General features: G+C 39.1%; 3 protein-coding genes across 5 annotated transcripts; 2 read left to right on the forward strand and 1 right to left on the reverse strand.

The window, feature by feature from the left end:
- Positions 1-427: 427 nt before the first annotated feature.
- Positions 428-10,316, reverse strand: LOC137596326 (rab5 GDP/GTP exchange factor-like). 2 transcript variants are annotated; one of them, XM_068316730.1, is made up of 9 exons: positions 9,072-10,316; positions 8,294-8,490; positions 7,976-8,148; positions 7,272-7,450; positions 5,679-5,760; positions 5,457-5,589; positions 5,285-5,376; positions 4,926-5,182; positions 428-3,136 (listed from the first exon to the last, which is right to left on the reverse strand). In XM_068316730.1, exons 2-9 carry the CDS (start codon positions 8,464-8,466, stop codon positions 2,702-2,704), a joined length of 1,524 nt encoding a protein of 507 aa, XP_068172831.1. In that variant the 5' UTR covers positions 8,467-8,490; positions 9,072-10,316; the 3' UTR covers positions 428-2,701. The 2 variants fall into 2 exon arrangements, with proteins under 2 accessions (XP_068172831.1, XP_068172830.1); XM_068316729.1 differs by having other exon boundaries at positions 429-3,136; positions 9,047-10,316.
- A 435-nt stretch (positions 10,317-10,751) lies between these two features.
- Positions 10,752-13,581, forward strand: LOC137596328 (caspase recruitment domain-containing protein 18-like). Its single transcript, XM_068316733.1, has 3 exons — positions 10,752-10,860; positions 12,385-12,660; positions 12,928-13,581. Exons 1-2 carry the CDS (start codon positions 10,854-10,856, stop codon positions 12,645-12,647), a joined length of 270 nt encoding a protein of 89 aa, XP_068172834.1. The 5' UTR covers positions 10,752-10,853; the 3' UTR covers positions 12,648-12,660; positions 12,928-13,581.
- A 473-nt stretch (positions 13,582-14,054) lies between these two features.
- On the forward strand, positions 14,055-20,499 carry LOC137596327 (caspase a-like). 2 transcript variants are annotated; one of them, XM_068316731.1, is made up of 8 exons: positions 14,055-14,177; positions 15,485-15,751; positions 15,866-15,954; positions 16,058-16,234; positions 16,316-16,550; positions 17,381-17,539; positions 19,202-19,311; positions 19,409-20,499. In XM_068316731.1, the coding sequence occupies exons 1-8, from the start codon at positions 14,171-14,173 to the stop codon at positions 19,511-19,513; spliced, it is 1,149 nt and encodes a 382-aa protein (XP_068172832.1). In that variant the 5' UTR covers positions 14,055-14,170; the 3' UTR covers positions 19,514-20,499. The 2 variants fall into 2 exon arrangements, with proteins under 2 accessions (XP_068172832.1, XP_068172833.1); XM_068316732.1 differs by having other exon boundaries at positions 17,384-17,539.
- The last annotated feature ends 1,455 nt before the right edge of the window (positions 20,500-21,954 follow it).

A 21,954-nucleotide genomic window follows, 5' to 3' on the forward strand; every position in this document is an offset into this window, starting at 1 on the left:
AGTAATGAATACATGTACATTCGACGTGATTATTCCTCCTATACATCTGGTTGTGAGACGCTTTTTAAATGTAGGTAATAGAAGTGAAATCTACAGTTTTTGTTCTGTCAGTATAAATTCTTAACCTTAGTAGGAAACAATCAGGACAAGTCAGACTGGAATAAGTTTCCAAACAGAGTGAAGATTTTCAGCTGATTCGACTAATTTACTGTAGAATGACTATTGAAGCTTTAGAAATTATGAAAGTGGATAAAAGGGATCTACGCTTTAATGTGAATGTATTGTTTTAAGATTTGTATGTACAGTATGACTATACATATGTACTGTATACATACATATATATATATATATATATATATATATACTATACACAGTACATATGATGCTGCTGTTGTTTGAAGTTAGCTTTTGAAACTATTTTGAATTACTGCTTTCTATAACTGCTTTTCATGCTTCTGTAGTCAGTAAAGTGTGTATGTTGTTTACATCACATATGTATATTTTTATGTCCATCATGTTCATTTTACCCTTTTCATAGAGAAGTGTAGACATACTTCAGTTCTCTTTCCATTTCTTGCTTGCGAAACAATAATTCACGTGAGCCACAAACGGAACATGAGGACACAAGCATTTTCAGTTTTTATTAATCATCACACATCCATAGATGTCAAAAAAACCAACACTGCCCCAATAAGTTACATTTAAATAAAAGACAGTATTGACTTTCCCCTAAAGTGATAAAATAAAACTGCACGGTTACAAAGATGATGTTTTAAATTTCTTTAAAATACCTGATAAATGGCTTCTGCATATAGTGCAATATGAAATTATTCAAGCTGTTGAGGTTTAATTTAAAATCTTCTTCCAAACTGAGAATGGACAGTGACTGCACGTCGACTTCTGTTGCAAATAAAAATGAAATCAAGATCAAATTTAGCAACACAAGCAAATCTCAAGTTTATGATTGAATGAAACAAACTTCCAGCGTTCCAGACATTACTCCCACTACATGAACGCCAAATATTAGGCAGTTTAAATACATCTCTGTGGTAACAGTCTGCAAAACTTCATTGGTTATCAAATAATTTCAACTGAATATAACCAATAATTTCTTCATTAAATGTACTTCTAAATCAAGATTTAAAATCAGATAGAAAGTGCTTTTCAAATAAATTAGAATGATTCTGTAGTCATCTGCACGAGTAAAACCACCAGAGCTGATCTTCGTTTCTTTTGTTTGTGTGGAAACCTCTCCCTCGTCTTCATCAAAACTTAATCCAACAACTCTGACAAGGAAAATATCTAAAAACTTTAACACCCCCCCCCAACACGGGCTTATGTCACGCTCTTGAACAATAAAAAATGACTTCATTTAAATTTGTCAGTTCAATCATTAAAATTCATGTAACATGTCTTCAACAGATGTTCTTTACTACTGTAAATATTACAGGATTAATATCTCCTATTGCATCCAAAAAGAATTGATACCTGCCACTCTATAGAAAAATAAAATTCTGTACATCCGTGTTGTGACTGGAGTGAAACATCTGGCATGAAACAAACCAACAGTATCCTGACACACAACTGGAGGACTTCTGGTTCATTGACATTAACAGAACACATCCATGCACTACACACACATACACACACACATTTACGCTCCTGTCTGCATGCAACACCAGCACACACGTACGCACACACAAACACACACTCTCAATATATTTAGGACAGTGATATATAAACACAGTAAATGCGGCAAAAATTATGAGCATAAGCTGGAAGGTTAATCTAGTTTGTGGAAGTTTCAAATTCTTCTGATTTCACAATTTCCTCCAGCAGAAAATGATTCTACTGAACTCTACTGTTTGTCGGGATTTTAAAGCTCAACTCATACCTGGAGATGTTATAACATTGTGGAAAAACCTTTTCTGAAATGATACTAATACTGACAGAAGAGCTGTGAAGAATCACGTCCAATCATCTGACATAAAGTAGAAGTAATGAAGCGCTGGAGACGCTCTTCACAAGAATGTGGAGTTGACTCAGTCAGCATTAAAAACAGCTAGATGAGGTGATCTGAACATTTTGTCAAATGATCCTTTGTGCCACTAAGAAATTCGAAATTCTGCCAACTATAAGAAAATGAGTAACTTCTAAGATCATTATTTGGTGAGTTAAAGCAGAAAATGATAAAGCAGTGGTAACAATATCCAAATATTTGAAGATCTAAAAACAAAACAAAAAACAAACAAAAAAACCCCTGCAAATACTTTTATACTCAGGATTCCACATTAATGAATTAAGCAAGTTCCAAAAAACTAATTTGCGAGCTTTAGATTTGGAGCCAGATCAGCTGTTTCCTGCCTTTACTCTAAGTTACGGCATTGAAACAGTAATGTATATTTATGGTGCAGGAATAAGAGTCATTCAAACAAACTTCTTATCTACGTCTCTGCAAGAAATCAAAGTATTTGCTTCACAAAATAACATTTTTTTTCCTTTAATTCAAAAATTTCAGTGATTGTTCAGTGCCCATTCAGGGAATGGAGGAAAATGGATGTGACAGACATGGTTGAAACTGAAATCATCCGTACTGGATGGCTGCTGTATGTGAATACAACAGGTGAGTTTACCAGCTGGGACAAGAGGGAAGGTGGAGTAAAGCCTACAGAGGAGTGTTATTGGAGCAGATCTCTTCTCATCAACCAGCAAACACTTGTGGTTGCAGCGGCGGGGGCAGCAGCTCGCTCTCCACGTTATCGGCGTCGATCGCTGACGATGCCGCGGACGTCGTCCCGCCGGCTGGGACTGCGTCAGCGGTGTTTTCTTTCTCTGGGGGAAAGCTCTCCAGAACGCTCTGCACCTTCTGCTCCACTTCATCGGTCCAGTCAATGAGGTCGCTCTCCAGCTGGCGAGCTTTCTCCATGACCCGCTCCTGCCTTTCACCGAGGCCCGTGAGCAGGTCGAGTCGTTTGTGGACCTGATTGAGAGCCGTGCCGCCCGGGGAGCAGGAGGACGGTCCAGGGGCCTGTGGCCAATGGGGCGACGCCTGGCCCGACATGTAGAGGTCAAACTCCTCCGAGCTCAGGTTCAGAGACTGGCCGTCCAGCTTCTCAATGAAAGCTACTGCACAGCACTGGGGAAAGACATTGAAAATATATCTCATCTTAATCTCTATGAATGTATATCAAGTGTTCCAGATTTATATACTAATCTGGATCTGCTTGTAGGGGGTAATCTTTAAAGGGAGTGAGAGAGACAGACACACATAAGACTGTTATAAGACTCATCGAAGTGACATTCTTTTCTAAGACAGGACACAAACGGAAGTCACTTTTTAAAATTTTTTTTATGAAACAGGGCTCGAAATTGCAACCATTGTGGTCGTATAATTTTTTATCAGTGCGACTATTAAATATATTTGGGAGCACTGGTGCGACTAGGGTGATGGTTCTGTCCGGACCCGTGACCACTCCATGATAAATTCACGAGAGTAGATTTTCTTGGCGCATTTTTACTTGCAGTTCGCGGCTACAGACGGCGGGCACTGCTCCTCCAGTTAATACGGTAGTAGCTCCACTCAGTTCAGCCAATCAGATCCTTTGTCTACCCTGAGCTGTCAGCGTACCAGGAAGTGAGACAGCTCGCTACCGCTGTGAGTTTACTGCTACAGCGGAGCACAGAAGAAGGGAGACAGCCTAGCTCCAAACAAAGGGAGGTTAACAAGGAAAACCGCTGGTTAACAGTAAGTGGACGAAATTTATGTTCATTCCTCCGTCAGGCAGTTCAAAACCATTTTACCTCATATGGTCTGAACACGTAGCATGAATTAAAAGTGGTAACATGAAGCTCCACTATGAAACAAAGCCCAGATCTTTTGCGCAGAAGTATCCCCTGAAGTCCGAGCTGAGGGCAAAATGACCAAGAAACATGCAAAAGAATGTTCACTAAAGGCATGGTGGAGTTTAGGGCAACATTAACATCTTTTAGTGATTTTTTAAAATACAAAACAATCCAATAATAACCAAAATGGTTCAGTCCAGGTACCGGGCTGGCCTGACAGCGCACCACAATGCGCTATTTAAGCCACATCCAGGTACTGTCTCGGTTTGGCCCCTGACCCGGAGGCGGACCAACGCAGCATCCTCAGGTGAGCGTCTCTCATTTGTTTTGTGTGGATGTGGGGAAAATGCGTAGGTGCCGAGTGTGCACCCTGGAACGCACTACCGCGAGTTTGTTTGATGCAGACACGTGAGTGTGGACTTGCTGGAGAATGTGCGTGAAACAGTCTGAGCAGAACCGCGGTCCTGCCAGGAAACAATGAGAGCGCAGCTGCAGCTGCTCTCCTGGGCGAGGGAGAGAGGTGCGTGGAACGGAGATGGACGGAGCGTCTCTATCGCTCCGTCACTGCCTTGCTTTTGGGTAGGTGCTCCTAAAGTCTTTTCTGGTGCTACTAACTTCTAAATTTGAGAGCACCAGCGCTACCAAGAAAAAAAGTGAATTTCGAGCCCTGTGAAACATCTTTTTCTCCTGGAAAATTAAGAAATACATTAAGATACGTTACACAAAATCACATACTGATATAATTCTACCTTCTTAATATTGTAACGTTTAGTTTTCCCCTTAAATGTTTTTTGAGAGGATTGATTCCATGTAATTTTAGATGAGGGCATTTCTGGTACTGCTGAACTGTATTCAAACATTTTTTGAATAATTTAATTTAATATTTACTGTAATTTAATTTAAATTGAATAATTTAACTTGAATAATTTAATTTAATATTTTAATAACTTAGCCTAATGATTGTCATTATAAGAAAATGAAATTAATCAGCAACACAACGTCTTTTTTGATTTGTAAATTTGCCACTCTGGGTACACTCACAACAACAAACCGCACTCGTCTCGGATCGAGGACCCTCTCACCAGATTTGTGAAGTAGTATCCATCCTCTCCGGTCATGAGCCGGCTGGGGTTGCAGAAGCGAGTGATGTACTGGATGTTGGACTGCAGTCTGGGAGGATTTGCCTTCAGTACGATGTAGATGAGTGTAGGGAGGAAGTCGTCTGCAGACGCAGCCTCTTTCTTGCTGACTTTGATGGCGTTGAAGATGTGTTTGCTACAGCGGGTGATGCACGCTAACTTGTCCTTGGGCACCCGCTTTGAATCCATTTCAATCACATCTGTAATAATAAAGAGATTTGAGACGACAAAACTCTTAGTATTAAATATCGTTGCTGGATATCTGACACCTGTCTGAAGAGGGTCTGAAGAACAACCCTGACCTGTGATAGCTTTGACTACACTGTCAGACACTTCAGGAATCTCCTCGTCCACGGGCACACACAGCATCTCGATTGTGACCCAGTGCAAGGCTCTAAAAAAGAAAGAACATCTGGAATTTCACCATTTTTAACTGCACATATGCTTTGCCGAGGATAAGTAATGTTTGCTCACCTGATTCTCTTCTGAATGGCTAAGTCTTTCTTCTCATCGTCTGTGGTCTCAGGACAGAACACTTCCTTATACAGACGGGTCATCATATACTTCTCTACTTCATCCATTACACTCTCCACTTGGTCTGATGAGCCTTGGAACAGAAGCACAGGGAGCAAACATGTAAAGACACACTACACTCTGTGTACGAATTGTAATGTTCACTATGAGCGTCTGATCTACCTTTGAATTGAGCCTGGAGCCGCTCAGACTGGTTCTGATAGAAGTCCTGCACACACTCCGACAGCTCATCAGCACCCATGTCCTGAAAAAAACCACATCAGTCTCAGCATAACTGACAGACTGATATATTTTGACTAATTCCCGACTTTTTTAAAAATTTGTTAATGTAATTGAATGGTAATTTAAAAAGGAAAATAGTTAACTGCTAACTGAATTGCTGCAAACCTTCATTAAAGGGGATAAAAAAATCTTATTTTCACTTAAGGCAGAAAGTTGTTTGTTCTTAAAATGTTTTTGGAACACTGAGTTAATGTCAGCATTATGGATTGTAATGTCGGAAACAGAAGTATTTACTAATGAATTAAAACAATTTCAAAAAAGTTGGGGCGTTACTTTCCAAGCAAATAAAACTAGATGGAAATGATGGAAATCCTTTCTTCAGTCTAAAGGATTTAAAAAATCTTTCACAAAGACAACATACAACCTGTAATGTTGATTTATAAATTTATTTCTAATAAAAATTATCTGAATTTTTATTAGAATTTTAAATGTTTGGACCGGTTCACGCTCACCACTGTGTTATATCACCTTCAATATCCATCACCATTATTGAGAGTGACACTAACTGCTGAAGTCTTCTTGTGTGTGTGTTCTGGATTGTATGTGTGTGAATAATCGTGAAAAAAAAAAAATCCTCATTGTGGGATTAGGAGAGGACTTTATTCTTCATAGAATTATGGTACTCTATAAATATATAGCGACAAACTATTTATCTTAATATTTACGGTAATTTAAACGTTTATGAACCCTCCCCATACTGATATTAAACCATCTTCTGTGTGTATTACCTTTTCCCACACTCTTATTGACTGTTTAAAGTACTTTTGAGTAAATGAGAGTGAAAGACTCACAGAACGTAACACACTTCCGGATGTCGTATCATGTAACTGCCTACCAAAAATCCATAATGAGGTGAAATCGCACGTGTTGATCTGCAAATGCGCGAGGGATTACTGTATATTTCTGGGCAGAATTTCAGTGCTGAAGCTCTCACTATCTTTACTGGTGAATGAGTCTGGAGAAGATCCACCTTTATACTCAATCACAACACCATCACCTGCCACCAGGAAACCTTTTAACCCATTGAACTATTTTATCTGGTGCTTTTGAGCATTGTATTGTTGGCATGAATTTCAGAATATATTTGTTGATATTCAGTATGTATGTACTGTATATATATATATATGAACAAAGTTCATTCAGTACAACTTTATTGTTTTACTGGTTTCAGTTGAGATAATGATCAAAAAAGGATGTAAATCTTTGTGTTTTGCATTATTTATGTTTTGCAGAGATTCTCAACTTTTTTGGAATTGGGTTCGTAATAATTAATCAGTAAACTTGAAAAAACTTAAAACATAAAAAATATATAGATAAACGCTATTGGACACAGAGCACAAACAAAATCTTTAACTTAAACTGAAACTGCAAACAGGTTATCGATTTAAATAGCTAGTCATGCATAAAACTTCTTTCAGACTCCTTTAAACCACAAACAAAGAAATCTATGATGAATAATCTGCTTTGGCTCACCCGCTTATAGACCATGCTCTCAGTGAAGGCCCGGCACTGCTTGAAGATCTCTCTGCCAGACTTCAGAGGCTTGAGGAAATCAATGAACTCTCGTGTCGCATGGTCACTGTCCACAGAGGAGTGTCGACCAGCAGAGGAGCTGGGGCTGGGGCTGGACTGTGCATCATATGGAACAGGATCTTGGAGAACACACTAAAATTAATGCTGTAAATTTACAGCAATTTCTCCAGGAAGGGCTGGATCAACTATGACAACAGCAGCTAGCAGTGGCACATGCAGCAGCATGCCAAGATGTTTCATAGAATGAAGGTTGCTACTTTTTGGGGCAGTTGTCTTTGACCTGCTGCATTCTCTTCTAATTCTCCCAGTTCTCCCTTGGCAAACGCAGTAGTCGTGCTTTGCGCTTCTGTTAATCATCTTTAATCACACATATGGTAGTTTTAATGTGTTACAAAACTAGGGAAGTGGTTAACAAAGACAAAACTATTACGCAAATATGGTGATGACCTCATTCTGGTTTAGTTTCTTAATATATTTCCAGTAAAAGAGGCTATCAGAATCAGTTCTGCAAAAATCCAGGCGTAAACGTTCATCAACACAAGCAGATATCATGAAAAAAAACAACATGCGCATCTCAATGTTTCACAAAATATAAGAAAATAGACTACTGTCTCTTTGAGTTGAATACACACATTTATCTTTACCTTTTTTTGGTGGTGTTTTTGAAGACGGAGTGAAGAACTTTGTAACTGTGTGTACTTTGCTGGATTTCTCCTTAGTTTTTCTTTCCTCAAACTTGCTGAAAGGTGTAATGGTCGACTGTGATTGGACCTTCTGATGTCTACTTGCATAAGCTTCCTCTTCCTCTCTCTGCAGCCTGAAGAGAAGAGACAATTCGACTGTAATCGGTGTCAAATGGGCACAGGGGCAAGAGCAACCCGACCAAAGGAGGTGGTAAGAGAACAGGACAACGTGTGGCTTTTGGGAATACTTGTACACCAGATATCAAGAGACAAACATACTTCTCAGCAAGTGCCCAGTCGTCTTGAATCTGTTTCTGCTTTTCTCGTTGGTTTTCCTCTCGCCAGCACTTGGAGCACAGACCCTGCCAAGCAGTGTTGCCGTAGAAACCACATCCTTTCTTGCAGAGAAGTTCTGATTGGTCCACATGGATGCCGCGCCGCTGGCTATTCATCCTTCACCCGAGTTCAACAGACTTCTGAATGAAGACAGGAAACATCTCAAACCAAAAACAGGTCGAAGAAGAACTTGCAATTCCATCACCAAAAAGGGAACGTAATCGTGCGTGAGGAAGATTTGTTTTATCTCCTCAGTTACCCGTTATATTTTTTGATCAAGTTTGCCAAACACGCTCTGGGGGTTTTTTTTCCGAGTGGCAAAACACCTATTGGATCGAAATGTGTCGAACTTTGACCTCTCTGTTGATCAGCACTAACAAACAGTCCGCTGTCGACTCTGTAATGGTTACAAAACAGCAGCTTTTTAACGTAGACTCTACACAATTCACATTGTTGCTCACTCTCATTCTGAAATATCGTTTTCTATATTACTCTAACATTACATATAGTCAGAGAACCAAAATAAAACGCCAAACATGCATACGACTCCACAGTCATCTACAGTATTAGTGTTTAAGCTAATTACAGAGCTAACATGTCTAGCTAAGGTAGCTAGCGTAAATTAACGTAACACGCTTGAATACTACGTTAACAACTCCAATTTGTCAATGGTATTTTTTGTAAAAATCAACACACATTCACATTCGTGGCGTCAAAATACTTCGATATCTTTATCGTTGTGGCTCCAGGATTCCACTGGTGGATGTTTACTGTAGCCGAACGGCTAACATTCTAGCACAGCCATTTTGTTTGTTGTTTCTTCTTCTTTGATTTGTTCCCTGTGTTCGCCTGTCGCCCTCTAGCGGCTCCCGGTGTAATTACCCACAGTACAGTAGTCCGCATACAGTACTTCTGCGAACTAACAAAGGTCAGCGCAGGTTTTTCAAGTTCTCACCTCTGAAAGCTGATAAAGATAATTTTTTATCATCTAATCAGTGGGAAGCACTAGCTGATGTGTTTTAATTTCAACAAAAATCCACTGTCAGCACCAAATATCAATACTGACCTAGTTAAATGACACTTTCGACATCCCCAAATAATGTTATGCTTCAGCTGCGAAAACGTTGAAAGCTCTTTATCGTTCTCATTTGCTTAAAATAGTAACCTTTAACATACTATAATATTATAGAAGCAGAACGTTACATTCAAGAAGTTGCTGATAACACAGTCGGCTGCATCGGGGAAAGAAACTCTACGGGCCGGTGCCACCAGAACTGGCTGCAGACGGACACAGTGAAGAACAAGGAGGTGGTATTGGACTACAGACCACTAATACCTGCCTTTGTGTAGGCAGTGCAGGTGAACGTCGTGTCATCATACAAGTATTTATAGGTTGGCACACACAGATTGATTTTATAGGAGACTGGCCAAGACGTACTTCGTGAGGAGCAACTCCTGCGGAAAGCCGCTGCATATGTTCTATCAGGCTGTGGTTTCCAGCATCCTCCTCTAAGCAGTAGTGTACTGTAAGGAAGCATTAGGGGGAGGGACACACAGAGGCTAAAAGTAAGCTGATCAGGCATGTATGGTCTGTGGTTGGGATGGAACTGGAGTTTATGGTGGCAGTTGCAGACAGAAAAACACTGAGCAAGCTGCTGTCCATCATTGGTGATGTTGGCGACACTCTGCATGTCACCATCACTTCATATAGAGAAACTGTTGCATTTAGCATTTTTTAGAAAGCAAGGATTATAAACCTCTTAATCGTTTTGGCAAAGTTCTAGATCCATAAATGTCAATACAATGAGCAAAGACCTATATTCAAACATTTGTCTAATTATGAAAATAATCAGTGGTTGATTGAACAAAACGGCTTCAAAAACTCTAAATACCCGTATTTGTATCACCTTTAAGTCATTTGAATGTATGTAAGGTTTGTGCATATTTCCCCCTCGCAATTATAATCATTGTACACTCTTTGTATGGAATGTATGGGTTTTTTTGTTTTTGTTTTGAAATAAAGCATTCATAAAAATCATAAAGGAACTCTTTCAGCAGCAGGAAACTGTCTCAAATTTGACAGTTGAATAATAAATAAATAAATAAATAAATGAATGAATGAATGAATGAATGAATGAATGAATGAATGAATGAATGAATGAATGAATGAATGAATCAGTCACTACTGATTTCCAACTTGCTGCAGCCTTTTGTTTATTCATTAAACGCCAAGATTTAGGATTTGAGAGGTAAAAAGACAAGTCTGTATTTTCAAAAGCCAAGGTTACTCAGTCACGTGACTTCCCTTTACTCATCATTGTCATGGATGAACTCCTTTTTTCGCTTCTTTTGGGTTTTGTCTGAAAACACGTGGTTTTCTCCTTTTCTCGCGATATCTTGAGACAGCCACACCTTCCGTTCTTCCACCTCAACAGGACCCGGGAAGTTTTGTCAGAGTCCCGCGAAGACCTGGTTTCAAACGGGGTTTCGCAAACTTTGGGAAATGGCAGGTAAGACTTCACCCCAATAAGAAATAATAAGAGGCGCGTTGGCGACCCGCCGGCGCGCCTGGTAGTTTTTATCTCCGTGGAGATAATCGGAATGAAAAGTTTGAGCGCAGCAGCGGATCAGCAGTAGAGCGGGTTGTTCCAAGATCGGAGGTTCGATTCCCCCCCCCCCCCCCCCCTCAAAAAACAAAAAAACACCCGGAGTGTGAGCTGACAGTGGGGAGACTCCGCTCACCTCCGTAGCACTGCCGAGACACCCTTGAGCAAGGCGCCGTCCCCCTTACAAGTTGCTCATTTGGCCGCAACAAGCTGCCAGTCAGAGACTGCAACATCCCGCGACACCCCTGAATTCAACATTTGACCCTGACCTACACATTTTTGTGCCTCTGATTTCCTGAAAATGTTGCTTTTTGTTTTGTGATTATATCATCAGGTTTCAGAGACGTGTACCTAAAAAGGTATACAGTGCGCCGTCTCAGTTAATGCGTTCCAGGAACCAAACGCGATTAACGAAATCAGTGATGAGCGACAAACTATTTATGTTAATATTTACAGTAATTTAAATGTTTATAAACCCTCCCCATACTGACATTACACCGCCTTCTATCTGTTATCTTTCCTCCCACTCTAATACACTGTTTGAAGCGCTTTTGTGTCTCACGGAAGTCCGAGACTCACAGAACGTAACGTACTTCCAGATGCCGTCAGCCAATAGAATGCCTTCCAACAATCCTCGATGAGTACAAAAGTTGAAATTTGATCTTGACCTAGTTTTCTCAAGGTCAAGGTCATCTCATTCTCATCCTATTTGCCGCCCCAGTCATGTGCTTTTTTTTTCATCTATCTGCAACGGTTGTGAAGATATTTGGTGGACGTATGAATGGACGAACACACAAACACTGACAATTACATTGTTACAGTTCTGTTGGTGTGTTCATGAAAAACATTGAGTCGGTTTCTAATTGTAAACGATTGACTGTAAACGAAATACCCGGAGGTGAGCTAACAGTGGGAGGTGTCAGCTCATCTCCGGAGCACTGCCGAGGCACCCTTGAGCAAGGTGCCGTCCCCTTTACAAATTGCTCATTTGAGGCGCACCAAGAAGGAGCTGCCTGCCACTCTACCTCCCCTGCATGCCTACAGGCCCCTTTGTGTGTGTGTGTGATACAGGGGCCTGTACTCACATACATGTATGCATGCGTTTGTAATCAGTAGCTAGAGTGTGCTTCTTAATTTCCCTTCGGGGATCAAACCAGTATATAAAATTAAAAAAAAAAATTGTAAAGTCAATTTAATGTTTTGGGACAGAAAACTAGAGTTTATTAAATTAACCTCAAACACCACCGATTAAAATCATATTTTAACCTTTAAAAGTCAGTGGTAATGACTCAAATTTTCTTGATCATCAGTCTAATCAGAATCATGAGACAACTGGTTAGGGTTGTAAAATATTCCTGACTCAGTGTCATCTTCAAGAAAAGAGTGGATGTATGAATTCTTTCTTTTTTTGTCTTCGCTTAATCTCAGACGAGCGGCTCATCAGTGTGAGGCCCAAATTTGTGAGCAAGGTGTCCAAACCTCTGATTGGTCAGCTCCTAGATGACCTTCTCCTGGATCGTGTGGTGACCAGAGGGGAGAAAGACTACGTACTGGATAAGGACAACCTCAGAGAAGAAATGGCACGCCGTCTCATTGACACAGTGACGCCAAAGGGGGACACAGCCAGTCAGAGGATGATCGATCACATTCAGCTTAGAGACCCAATGTTCTTCTCTGACCTCGGTCTGTAATGTGACCCCCCTGGTGAGCTCAGATACTTTACGTTAGATGCTCTCATCCGTTTTTGGAATTAGAGATGGTAGAATGTGCTCGAGCTCAGTAGAACTCGATCATACAAACTTTTAAAAGTCTGGCTAGATATTTCTTTATTTTAGACGAATCCTGTAAACAAACAAAAAATGGTAACCATGTGCAGGTTAATGTTTCAGAGAGCTTTAGCATTTAGCACGACGACACTTCTGGGACTGACTTATAACAATTATCATCCATCTGTTGTCTTTACCTCCTCAGAGCCTGGATACCCAGACGGAGCCCAGAGAAGGTCGTCTCCCTGTGAGATGACATTCATATCCAAGTCCCATCACGTCCCCCCATGGATACAGTGTTCATTTTAATCATGTAAAACAACAAAACATTTTAGAAAAACAAAACATCTCATTTTTATCTGCGCTTTCTTGTTCCTATGTGAATTGTTGACAATAAACATCAGCCGATGTTGTTTTTGCACATGAGGAGGAGGGTTATTCCTGGACACTCATTGCCTCTGCTGATACATTCTGGACAGAAGAAATGACAGATGATGCTCATCGTTGGTAAACATCTGAATTTTAAAGCCATTCTGGGTTTTTTGGTTTTACTACACATGTAAAAATATATAAAAAAATATGTACTTTTACAACAAAGGAATCCATTACAATGTCTTAACAAATAGTGGCCTTATGAATCAAGTCATGTCTAGAATATAAAATGCATAATCATGCAGTTTCTATAGCATTTAGTAGATGTATTTTTATGCTATGTCAGTGATGGGAGGCTAATTTACTGTTGACAATCAGCGTTTATTGAAAATATCATGTTTTCTTCTGTATTGATTTCAACTCTCTGCTGTATGACCAGGATTGTTTTATGTGTTGTAAGAATACAAATAAAACTTCCTTGCATACATGTCATATCCTTTCAGTGTAAGACGGACAAGGACAATAAAACAAGATTCAAACAGTAGTTTTAATGTCACATTGCAAAGGGGTAAAACAATTTAAACCGACACTAACATTGTTATTTCATTGTGTGATTATAAAATGACAAATAAAGCTTATCTTAAAAGGTAAGTGTATTTTAAGGTTTGACAGGATTTCACCAGTAGTTATGTAAAGTGTAATTATATCTCATTCATTGAGTTCCTTTCAGATCATTTATTTTGGTCAGTGATTGGGTATGATGTCAAAACAAAACTGATCAAAAATGATTTAAAATGCAAAAATGAAGAAGCCATGTTGACCATGGTTCAATTATTGTTTGTGGTTCGTTAACATCCTCTCACCTGGACTCCTGTTATTCCACACAGACTGTGACGTCAAGCCGTGACGTCTGCTGTCAGACGGACAGGTTCAGCTCCACCGCGAGAAGCAGGAAGAAGCCTCCACCCGCGCGCGTGACTCCGCCCCTCAGTCCCAAACTGCACGCGCCGCCCGCCAGAGGTGCCTTCAGGTCCGACGGAAAGAAAGACTTCAGCTTCCAGCTCCAACTCTGACAAATGGCGGGTAAGTCGTCTAAAAAAATTAAAAAAAACTTTGTAAAGAGCCGTAATGGAGGTGATGGCGTCACAATGTAGGAGGAACGAGTTGCTCCTGTGTGAGCGGTGTGTGAAAAAAAAAGGCGCGGGCAATGATGGAAGCCGGAAACAGGGTTTGTCCCCGTTAATCATAAAGTTGCTGGGGGATTGTTTTGCCTCTGGTTGTATGCTAGGCCACCATCACCTCCCCCCTAGTTTAGCTAAAGGTTAAAACACCAAAAGGTTTTCTTTACGCCGTTAAAGTGATAAAATATTCAGTGACGTGTCAACAGCACCACCCTGTGGTAACAGCACGACGTGCCATTAACTCTTCAGCACTGGTTTGGCCCAAAAGTGACATTTTTTGTTGTTTGTATGTCTTTCTCTTCCCAATAAATCAGTCCGTTAAAGGCTAGGTATATGGAATTTAACCAGTAATTTTATTTCATCTTTATTTTCTAAATTCCTTAATGCCTGTCATTGGAAGTGTATAGAAATGTAGATTTTCACTGTCAACACACAAAACCTGATGGGGTCAAAAATGATCCAATTGACTCCCATTATAACCATATATTTTTCATATACTATAAGCATATGTATATATTTATATATTGTATATTATATATATTACTATGTGTCAAAGGTGTCTTATGTTCTGTGTTGAATGAAGAACTTGTGCTCAGTCAATGGTTGATCTAATTCACATATTTTTTTGCTTATGTTATGGTTTGTTTTTTGAAATGTGAGTTCCTGTTTAGACGAAGGTAGAAAAGATGATTGCCAAGAAGTTGTCCACAAAAATATTGTGTCAACGTGATTATATTGTAATTTGGACTTCACGAATAAATGTAATTTTAAAAATAAAAAAAATCCCCCTGTTTTTTTTTAGTTTGATAAAAGTTAAGCGATTAGATGTTTCTTTGTTCAGAAAACGCACAGTATTATTGAAAATCCTCTACGTGAATCTCTTGGATTTTGTGTCAACGTGATTATTTTGTAATTTGACTTTTATGAATAAACGTGATGTTAAAAATCAAACACCCCCCCCCCCACTCCTTGCGTTGTGGACGTAACTAAATATTTCTTGAATTAAAATTTTGAATCGGACTGAGTGTTGCTGTTGAAAACAATCTTTTCTCAATTTAATATCATTTAAACACACATGTCAGAAGTATTTTTATTTTTTTCTATTTTTGTGATAGCACCCACAGGATGGAAAGTTATAGAAACATTGCTAGTGTGGCAAAAGGTTAATCGCCAACACTGAGGTTTTTGTTTTTGTATTTTCTCCTATAGAGGACAAGCTCAACAGTGTGAGGCCCAAATTTGTGGACAAAGTGTCCAGACCTCTGATTGGTCAGCTCCTAGATGACCTTCTCCTGGATCGTGTGGTGACCAGAGGGGAGAAAGATTACGTACTGGATAAGGACAACCTCAGAGACGAAATGGCACGCCGTCTCATTGACACAGTGACGCCAAAGGGGGACACAGCCAGTCAGAAGATGATCGATCACATTCAGCTTAGAGACCCAATGTTCTGCTCTGACCTGGGTCTGTCCTTTGGTGAGCTGAAATATTCAAGAGACACCTTCATCCTATTTTGGTTCAAGGTGGTTTTACTTTAAAGTTGTCTGGACTTCAGGTTGAATATGAAAAAAAATATTTTGTTGTTTCCAGCTCCTGAACCCAAGAAGCAACAAGAATGGTCGACTTCACTCATCCCTACCACAACTAATTTCTGGAAGAAGAATCAAAATGATCCAGACGTTAGTCGTGATATCTGAATGAAATAACTCACATAGTCTAACTTACAGAATTGTCTTCAGGTTTTTAAAGTTTATCCTGTCTCTTTTTAAATTTGTTCTTTAGATTTATCCTGGGACCAAAGAGTCCATTGGGAATCGTGTGGCCCTCCTAATCACTAACATAAAGTTTGCTAATAAGAAAGGTAACAGAAATGGTGCTGAGAAAGACGAGCAGAACATGAAAAACCTGCTCACAGGCTTGGGATATGAGGTTGTGAATCACACAGACCTCACAGGAGAGGTACTTTATAAAAGGCATATTAAAAAAATGTTCTTTCTGGTGATACTGTATTGTAATCTGACTTATTGGTTTCTTTCACAGGAAATAGATAAAGCCATAATTGAGTTCTCTAAACACCCAAAGCTCGAAGGGACAGACAGCGTGGTGGTGGTTATCATGTCTCATGGAAAACTGGGTTTTGTCTACGGTGTCAACCATTTTCCGAACAAACCAGATGTGTTCCCCACCGACAACATTTACAAACATTTGGGCTCAGAGAAATGTCCAGCACTGCTAGACAAACCCAAGATCATCATCATCCAGGCCTGCAGAAGAGGTGATTCTCATCTGCTATCCACAACACACACCTGTAGATGAAGAGAAATCTTTCTTAAATCGAGCAAAGCTCTCCGGCTTTGTGTTCAAAGTGCCCCACATGTGTTTCAGAGGAGTTGGGAGGAGCAGTGTGGCGGGAGTTTCGTTTTTCTTAAGGACAGGAGACAGTGTAAAATACAAGATATTTATTTGTCAATTCAAATCATGTTTAGGTTGAGTAGCAGTACAATAATATCAATAGGTTGAGTATGAGTCCAATAGCATAATCGATGATATTGACAGACAGACAGGTTCAACAAACAGACAAGTTCAACAAATACTTATCTAAGCATGATGAGAGCTCTGGGGACGATGAAAAAGTCCTCCGGTCTGTTGTTGCAGAGTATTCTGGGTACTAAAAAACTTCAAGTACAAACTAAAACATGGATCACATCTCTTTTTATACTCTAAAGGCGTAACTATGGGAGGTGTGAATCAGTTGTTTAACTTGATTCCCTTTGCTCTCCACTAATCTTTCCCCCAGTTTCAGTAGGTACATCATGACCTCAAGAAGTTAGCAGAGACATCTAGTCGACAGTTTCACATGGCTGATGACATAACGTAATCAGTAATGCATACAAAATTATTAGCAGATACTGAAATTTACGCAAACGCTTCTAAAAACAGATTAGATTCTTGCAGAATCTTTCATGACCTAGAGACTTCCTGGGGCCGTTTCTCCCAAGTGCTGAAAGATTTGACACATACTCTAGATTTTTGGGTCAAGAAATGATATTATTTTATTCTAATATTATTGTATTATTTTATTGTATTAAAAACTTTCCACCACAGCAGTAATCGAGGAAGATGCCCCAATGCCAGATGTGCAATCTGATGATATGGATCAGCCAGGCTTATCTCCATCTGCTGATGACGAAGACATGGAGGACGACAGTTATCGTATTGTGCACAAAGAAAAAGACTTCATCTGTCTTCTGAGCTGCACCCCAGGTGGGTTACAGTTGATGTGCATTTTAGGGATGAGCGATTACACCACTATCTGTATCTGTTCAATCATCTAAATTATCTGTGTCCGTATCTGTACTCGGAATGGGCGGGACTTAAACCGGAAGTCGATGTGGTTTGCCCAGAAATAGGTGGGGCTTAAATCAGTACATTATTTTGAGTCTGAAATTGATAAGGATTGATCATAAGTTGCTATTTTATTGTTTATTTTAAAACTATTTGCAAAACGGCCTCAAAATTGACATTTAAATCAATGTTTTTGATCACAAGAGTAAGAGAAATATTTACAGAACAAGTTTTATATGAACTCAGAACATGAATATTCTTAAGTATATGGATGAATATTTACAGAACAGCCTCAGAATTGAGATTAAATGCTTTTGATCACAATAGTCAAGGAACTGTTTACAGAACAAGTTTTTTATAGACTCAGAACATGAAGGGCATTAATCAGTACAGCGTATGCAATAGGAAATTATTAACTACAAAGTATGCATGAACAAGAATTGTCATACTCAACACAACCAATTTTTTTTCTTTTTTTCATTTTTAAAATTTTTTTAAAGCGAAAGAAAAAGAGAAATAGAGAGACAGCATGTGCGTGTATGTGCGCTATGTGTTAACAGTTAAAATTGCTATACAAATTATTGATTTGAACTGAAGTGAGAACGTGTCAAACTAAGAGCAGAGATTCTCTGTTACATCCGTCTACGTCAGTGATCCCCAATCACCGGGTTGCGACCCGGTACTGGGTCGCGGGACATTAGGTACCAGGCAGCACAGAACCTTTGACTTTCTTTTTTTTAATTGATTTTTATTGATTAGTTTTATTTTGAAAAGTGACGTCTGTGTGGAATGACGCACAGACGAATGCATACGTCTGTCCCACTTGACAGGTCTCGGTCACGTGACAGGTTACCAGCCATTACTCCTAAATTAAGTGCCCATAACTGCCCCAGTGTTCTGGATTAAAGTCAAGGCAGATTATCCTGAGGTCACCCAAAAAGTTTTGAAAATCCTGTTTCCATTTCCAACCTCCTGTCTTTGTGAAGTGAGATTTTCTGCAGTGACCGTAAAAATGAAACTGCATCTTCCGTTACCCCTAGATCAGAGGTCCCCAACCACTAATTCTCATTATTGTAATTATTATTGTTTAATTGACTTGTTCACCCGTTTATTGGAAATGAGCAGTATTTCTCCTACATCATCAAAGCAGTCACTTGAATCAAGTTTTTAATATAATTATTTCTTATAATTTTTTCATTTACAGAGATGTTGATTATCAGTTTCTGAAAAAAAGATTGTTTATTGTCTGCTGACGTCTGCATTTTACTTCAAACCACTGCAGATGATTTATTATTAGACTACAGCTTTCCTGGCGTCATTAACGATTATCGATCAAATGTCTGAATATTTAAAGTTTTGTATTTTATATTATTTAATTATTTTTTACCACAATTGATGCATTTGTTTTAACAAGAAATGGGATCTGTAGGGATCCGGAGATCCTTTGAGAAAAATCGTCTCCGTCTCAGACAAAAACTGACAAATCTGGTCTAGGTAGAAAACCTAATCTAGCTTTTAAAGTAACTTAGATCAAGACTGGCATTAGTACTGATGTATTTTCTGTTTTTGAGTTTCTTGCAGACACTGTGTCATACAGACATGCGATCCGTGGTGCTGTTCTGATCCAGTATATCGTTGAGGTATTCAACACCTTCTCTCACAGTGATCACCTGGAGGAACTCTTCAGAAAAGTACGTTTTGGACAGGAAACATGCATTTATAATCAGAGGCAGCAGTAATAACAGCACTACTGTTGATATGACATTATTCACTCTTTCAACCACACAGGTCCTGCAGCGCTTCGAAGGTTTTGCCACTGGCCAATGCACACAGATGGCATCCAAAGACAGATGCACTATAACAAAGCACTTCTACTTCTACCCAGGCCTCTGAGGCAGAACCTGCTGTTGTTTGGACCGCTTTCAGGAGATGTGGGGTTCTATCTGTCTGCTGGTCTGTTATTTTATAATCCCTCCATGATAGAGCCAGATTTTATAATGCAATACAGTATATCACAACATTTTCTTTACTTTAAAGTACTTAAAGTTTGAAATAATGGATCATTTTTATTAATTTGGATCCAACAGCTGATTTAATCGTGAATATGTTCAATATTGAATGATTGTGTGAGTTTTGATAAGCTGCCTGCAAAATTATGAAATCATTTTGATTCTTAATGGCCTCCCCAGCCAACATGTGCAAAAAATTTTTTATAATGCAATATATTATGTCACAATTTTTTAAAATTTCAAATATGTCTGACATTGTTTAAGTTTGAAGTACAGTAATCCCTCGCACATTCATGCATCAACACGCGCGACTTCACCTAATCGTGGACTTTCAGTAGGTAGTCACGTGATACCTTACGCACATTCTATTGGCTGACGCTATCCAGAAGTGCACTACGTTCCGTGAGTCTCAGAACGCAGCGCACTTCCGTGAGACACAAAAGTGCTTTAAACAGTTGATAAAAGTGTGGGAAAAGGTCATACAGATAGGTGGTTTAATATCACAATGGGGAGGGTTCATAAACGTTTAAATTAACGTAAATAATAAGATAAATAGTTAGTCATTATAGTCTAATTCGTTATTCGCGTGTGGTTCCTGAAACGCATTAACCGCAAGTAAAGAGGCACACTTTAATGGATCATTTCTGTTAATTTGGCCTCCCCAGCCAACAAGTGCCAAACCTACAACTTCAGTAAGAGTTTGCCTTTAATTTCAAGTTTGTGTCCTAATTATGATCCCAATTACATTTACACATTACACATTACATTTTCAAAAATATTTCAAAAATATTTTTTCTTTGTTGTACCGACAAATACATTCAGAACTACATCTTTTGATTGTTGTTTTCAGGAATAAAAGATTTTTATGAACATTTTATCATAATGGCATCTTTATTTGTTGGATAGTTATTCACCTTTTGTTGTTTAGGCGTGGCTGAAAGATATAATAGAGGGACTGTCCATTCACCGTTTTAGTTTTACCACTGCAGTGAGATTAAAACGAGCATACAAACAGTAAACTCAAGAGCAATTAATTATCTGTAGATACACAGTAATTAACTGGAAACTTATTTCGTTGGTGAATGTGATAGTTTTCTTTCTCACAGAATTCACAGAGATGGTTTTACCAAACACAGTACTTCAAGCAAAGCAGAAAGCTAATTTCTTCTAGGTGAGTACTCAACATGTAACACTCTGGAACCAGTTTGGACCTTACAGCTCCTGACAAGTTAACTTTAATGTCCAACCAGCAATCAGCATGGACATCATAAATCTTCATAATGCCAGTTATACCGTGAGTGCTGCAGCCCCCTATAGCAAAAATAACGGTATTAGGTAAACGAGGACGAGCAGCGAGATTAGAGAAAAATGTCATGGGCGGTGTAGTATTGGACAGCTGATGTTTGAGTCACAGGACGTTAAAGTACAACCACTTTAAACCAAAATAGGATGAAGGTGTTTTCTTGAATATTTCAGCTCACCAGAGGACAGACCCAGCTCAGAGCAGAACATTGGGTCTCTAAGCTGAATGTGATAGATAGATAGATAGATAGATAGATAGATAGATAGATAGATAGATAGATAGATAGATAGATAGATAGATACTTTAATAATCCCGGAGGTGATCGATCATCTTCTGACTGGCTGTGTCCCCCTTTGGCATCACTGTGTCAATGAGACGGCGTGCCACTTCTCTGAGGTTGTCCATATCCAGTACATAGTCTTTCTCCCCTCTGGTCACCACACCATCCAGGAGGTCATCCAGGAGCTGACCAATCATAGGTTTGGACACCTTGCTCACAAACTCTGGCCTCACACTGTTGAGCTTGTCCTCTATAGGAGAAAATACAAAAAACAAAAGTTCATTGTTAGCAAATGACATTTTGCTAGCTGTAGATGAACTGTAGATTGTGCATTAGTTATTCCTTGGGGTGGGGGTCACCAACCATTTTCAAACAGAGCTACTTCATGGGTACTGAATCATATGAAGGGCTACCAGTTTGATAGGCTCTCTTGAAATAACACATTTTCTCGGTTTGCCTTCAGTTATACATTATTAATAATTAATTATACTCATCTATGTTAAGACACTGATCATTTTAATGATTTCTCACCATAATTATCAATGAGAAGGCTGAAACAGATATCAATATTCAGTGCTTTGTTAATCTCGGTAATTGTTTATCATTTATGTAATGTTAAAGAAAAAATGAATCTTGTCACATTTTGAACAAATGAACAAATCTGCATTTTTAACAAAATTATAACTGCTACATAATCACTTTTAAATTGAAAACAATTCTACAATATTTTAATTCAAGTTTG

This window comes from Antennarius striatus, chromosome 6 (genome assembly GCF_040054535.1).
Source record: "Antennarius striatus isolate MH-2024 chromosome 6, ASM4005453v1, whole genome shotgun sequence".
Taxonomy (NCBI): domain Eukaryota; kingdom Metazoa; phylum Chordata; class Actinopteri; order Lophiiformes; family Antennariidae; genus Antennarius; species Antennarius striatus.

What these genes read in the sequence shown, in the direction of transcription:
- LOC137596326 (XM_068316730.1), bottom strand. Translation starts at nt 8,466, where the DNA reads ATGAATAGCCAGCGGCGCGGCATCCATGTGGACCAATCAGAACTTCTC. An exon ending in GCTCCAGGCTCAATTCAAAG is followed by an intron (nt 5,590 to 5,678) that starts GTAGATCAGACG and finishes TTCTGTTCCAAG; the next exon opens with GCTCATCAGACCAAGTGGAG. An exon ending in GCCATTCAGAAGAGAATCAG is followed by an intron (nt 5,377 to 5,456) that starts GTGAGCAAACAT and finishes TTTCTTTTTTAG; the next exon opens with AGCCTTGCACTGGGTCACAA.
- LOC137596327 (XM_068316731.1), top strand. An exon ending in TGACCTGGGTCTGTCCTTTG is followed by an intron (nt 15,752 to 15,865) that starts GTGAGCTGAAAT and finishes TGTTGTTTCCAG; the next exon opens with CTCCTGAACCCAAGAAGCAA. An exon ending in TGGAGGAACTCTTCAGAAAA is followed by an intron (nt 19,312 to 19,408) that starts GTACGTTTTGGA and finishes TCAACCACACAG; the next exon opens with GTCCTGCAGCGCTTCGAAGG.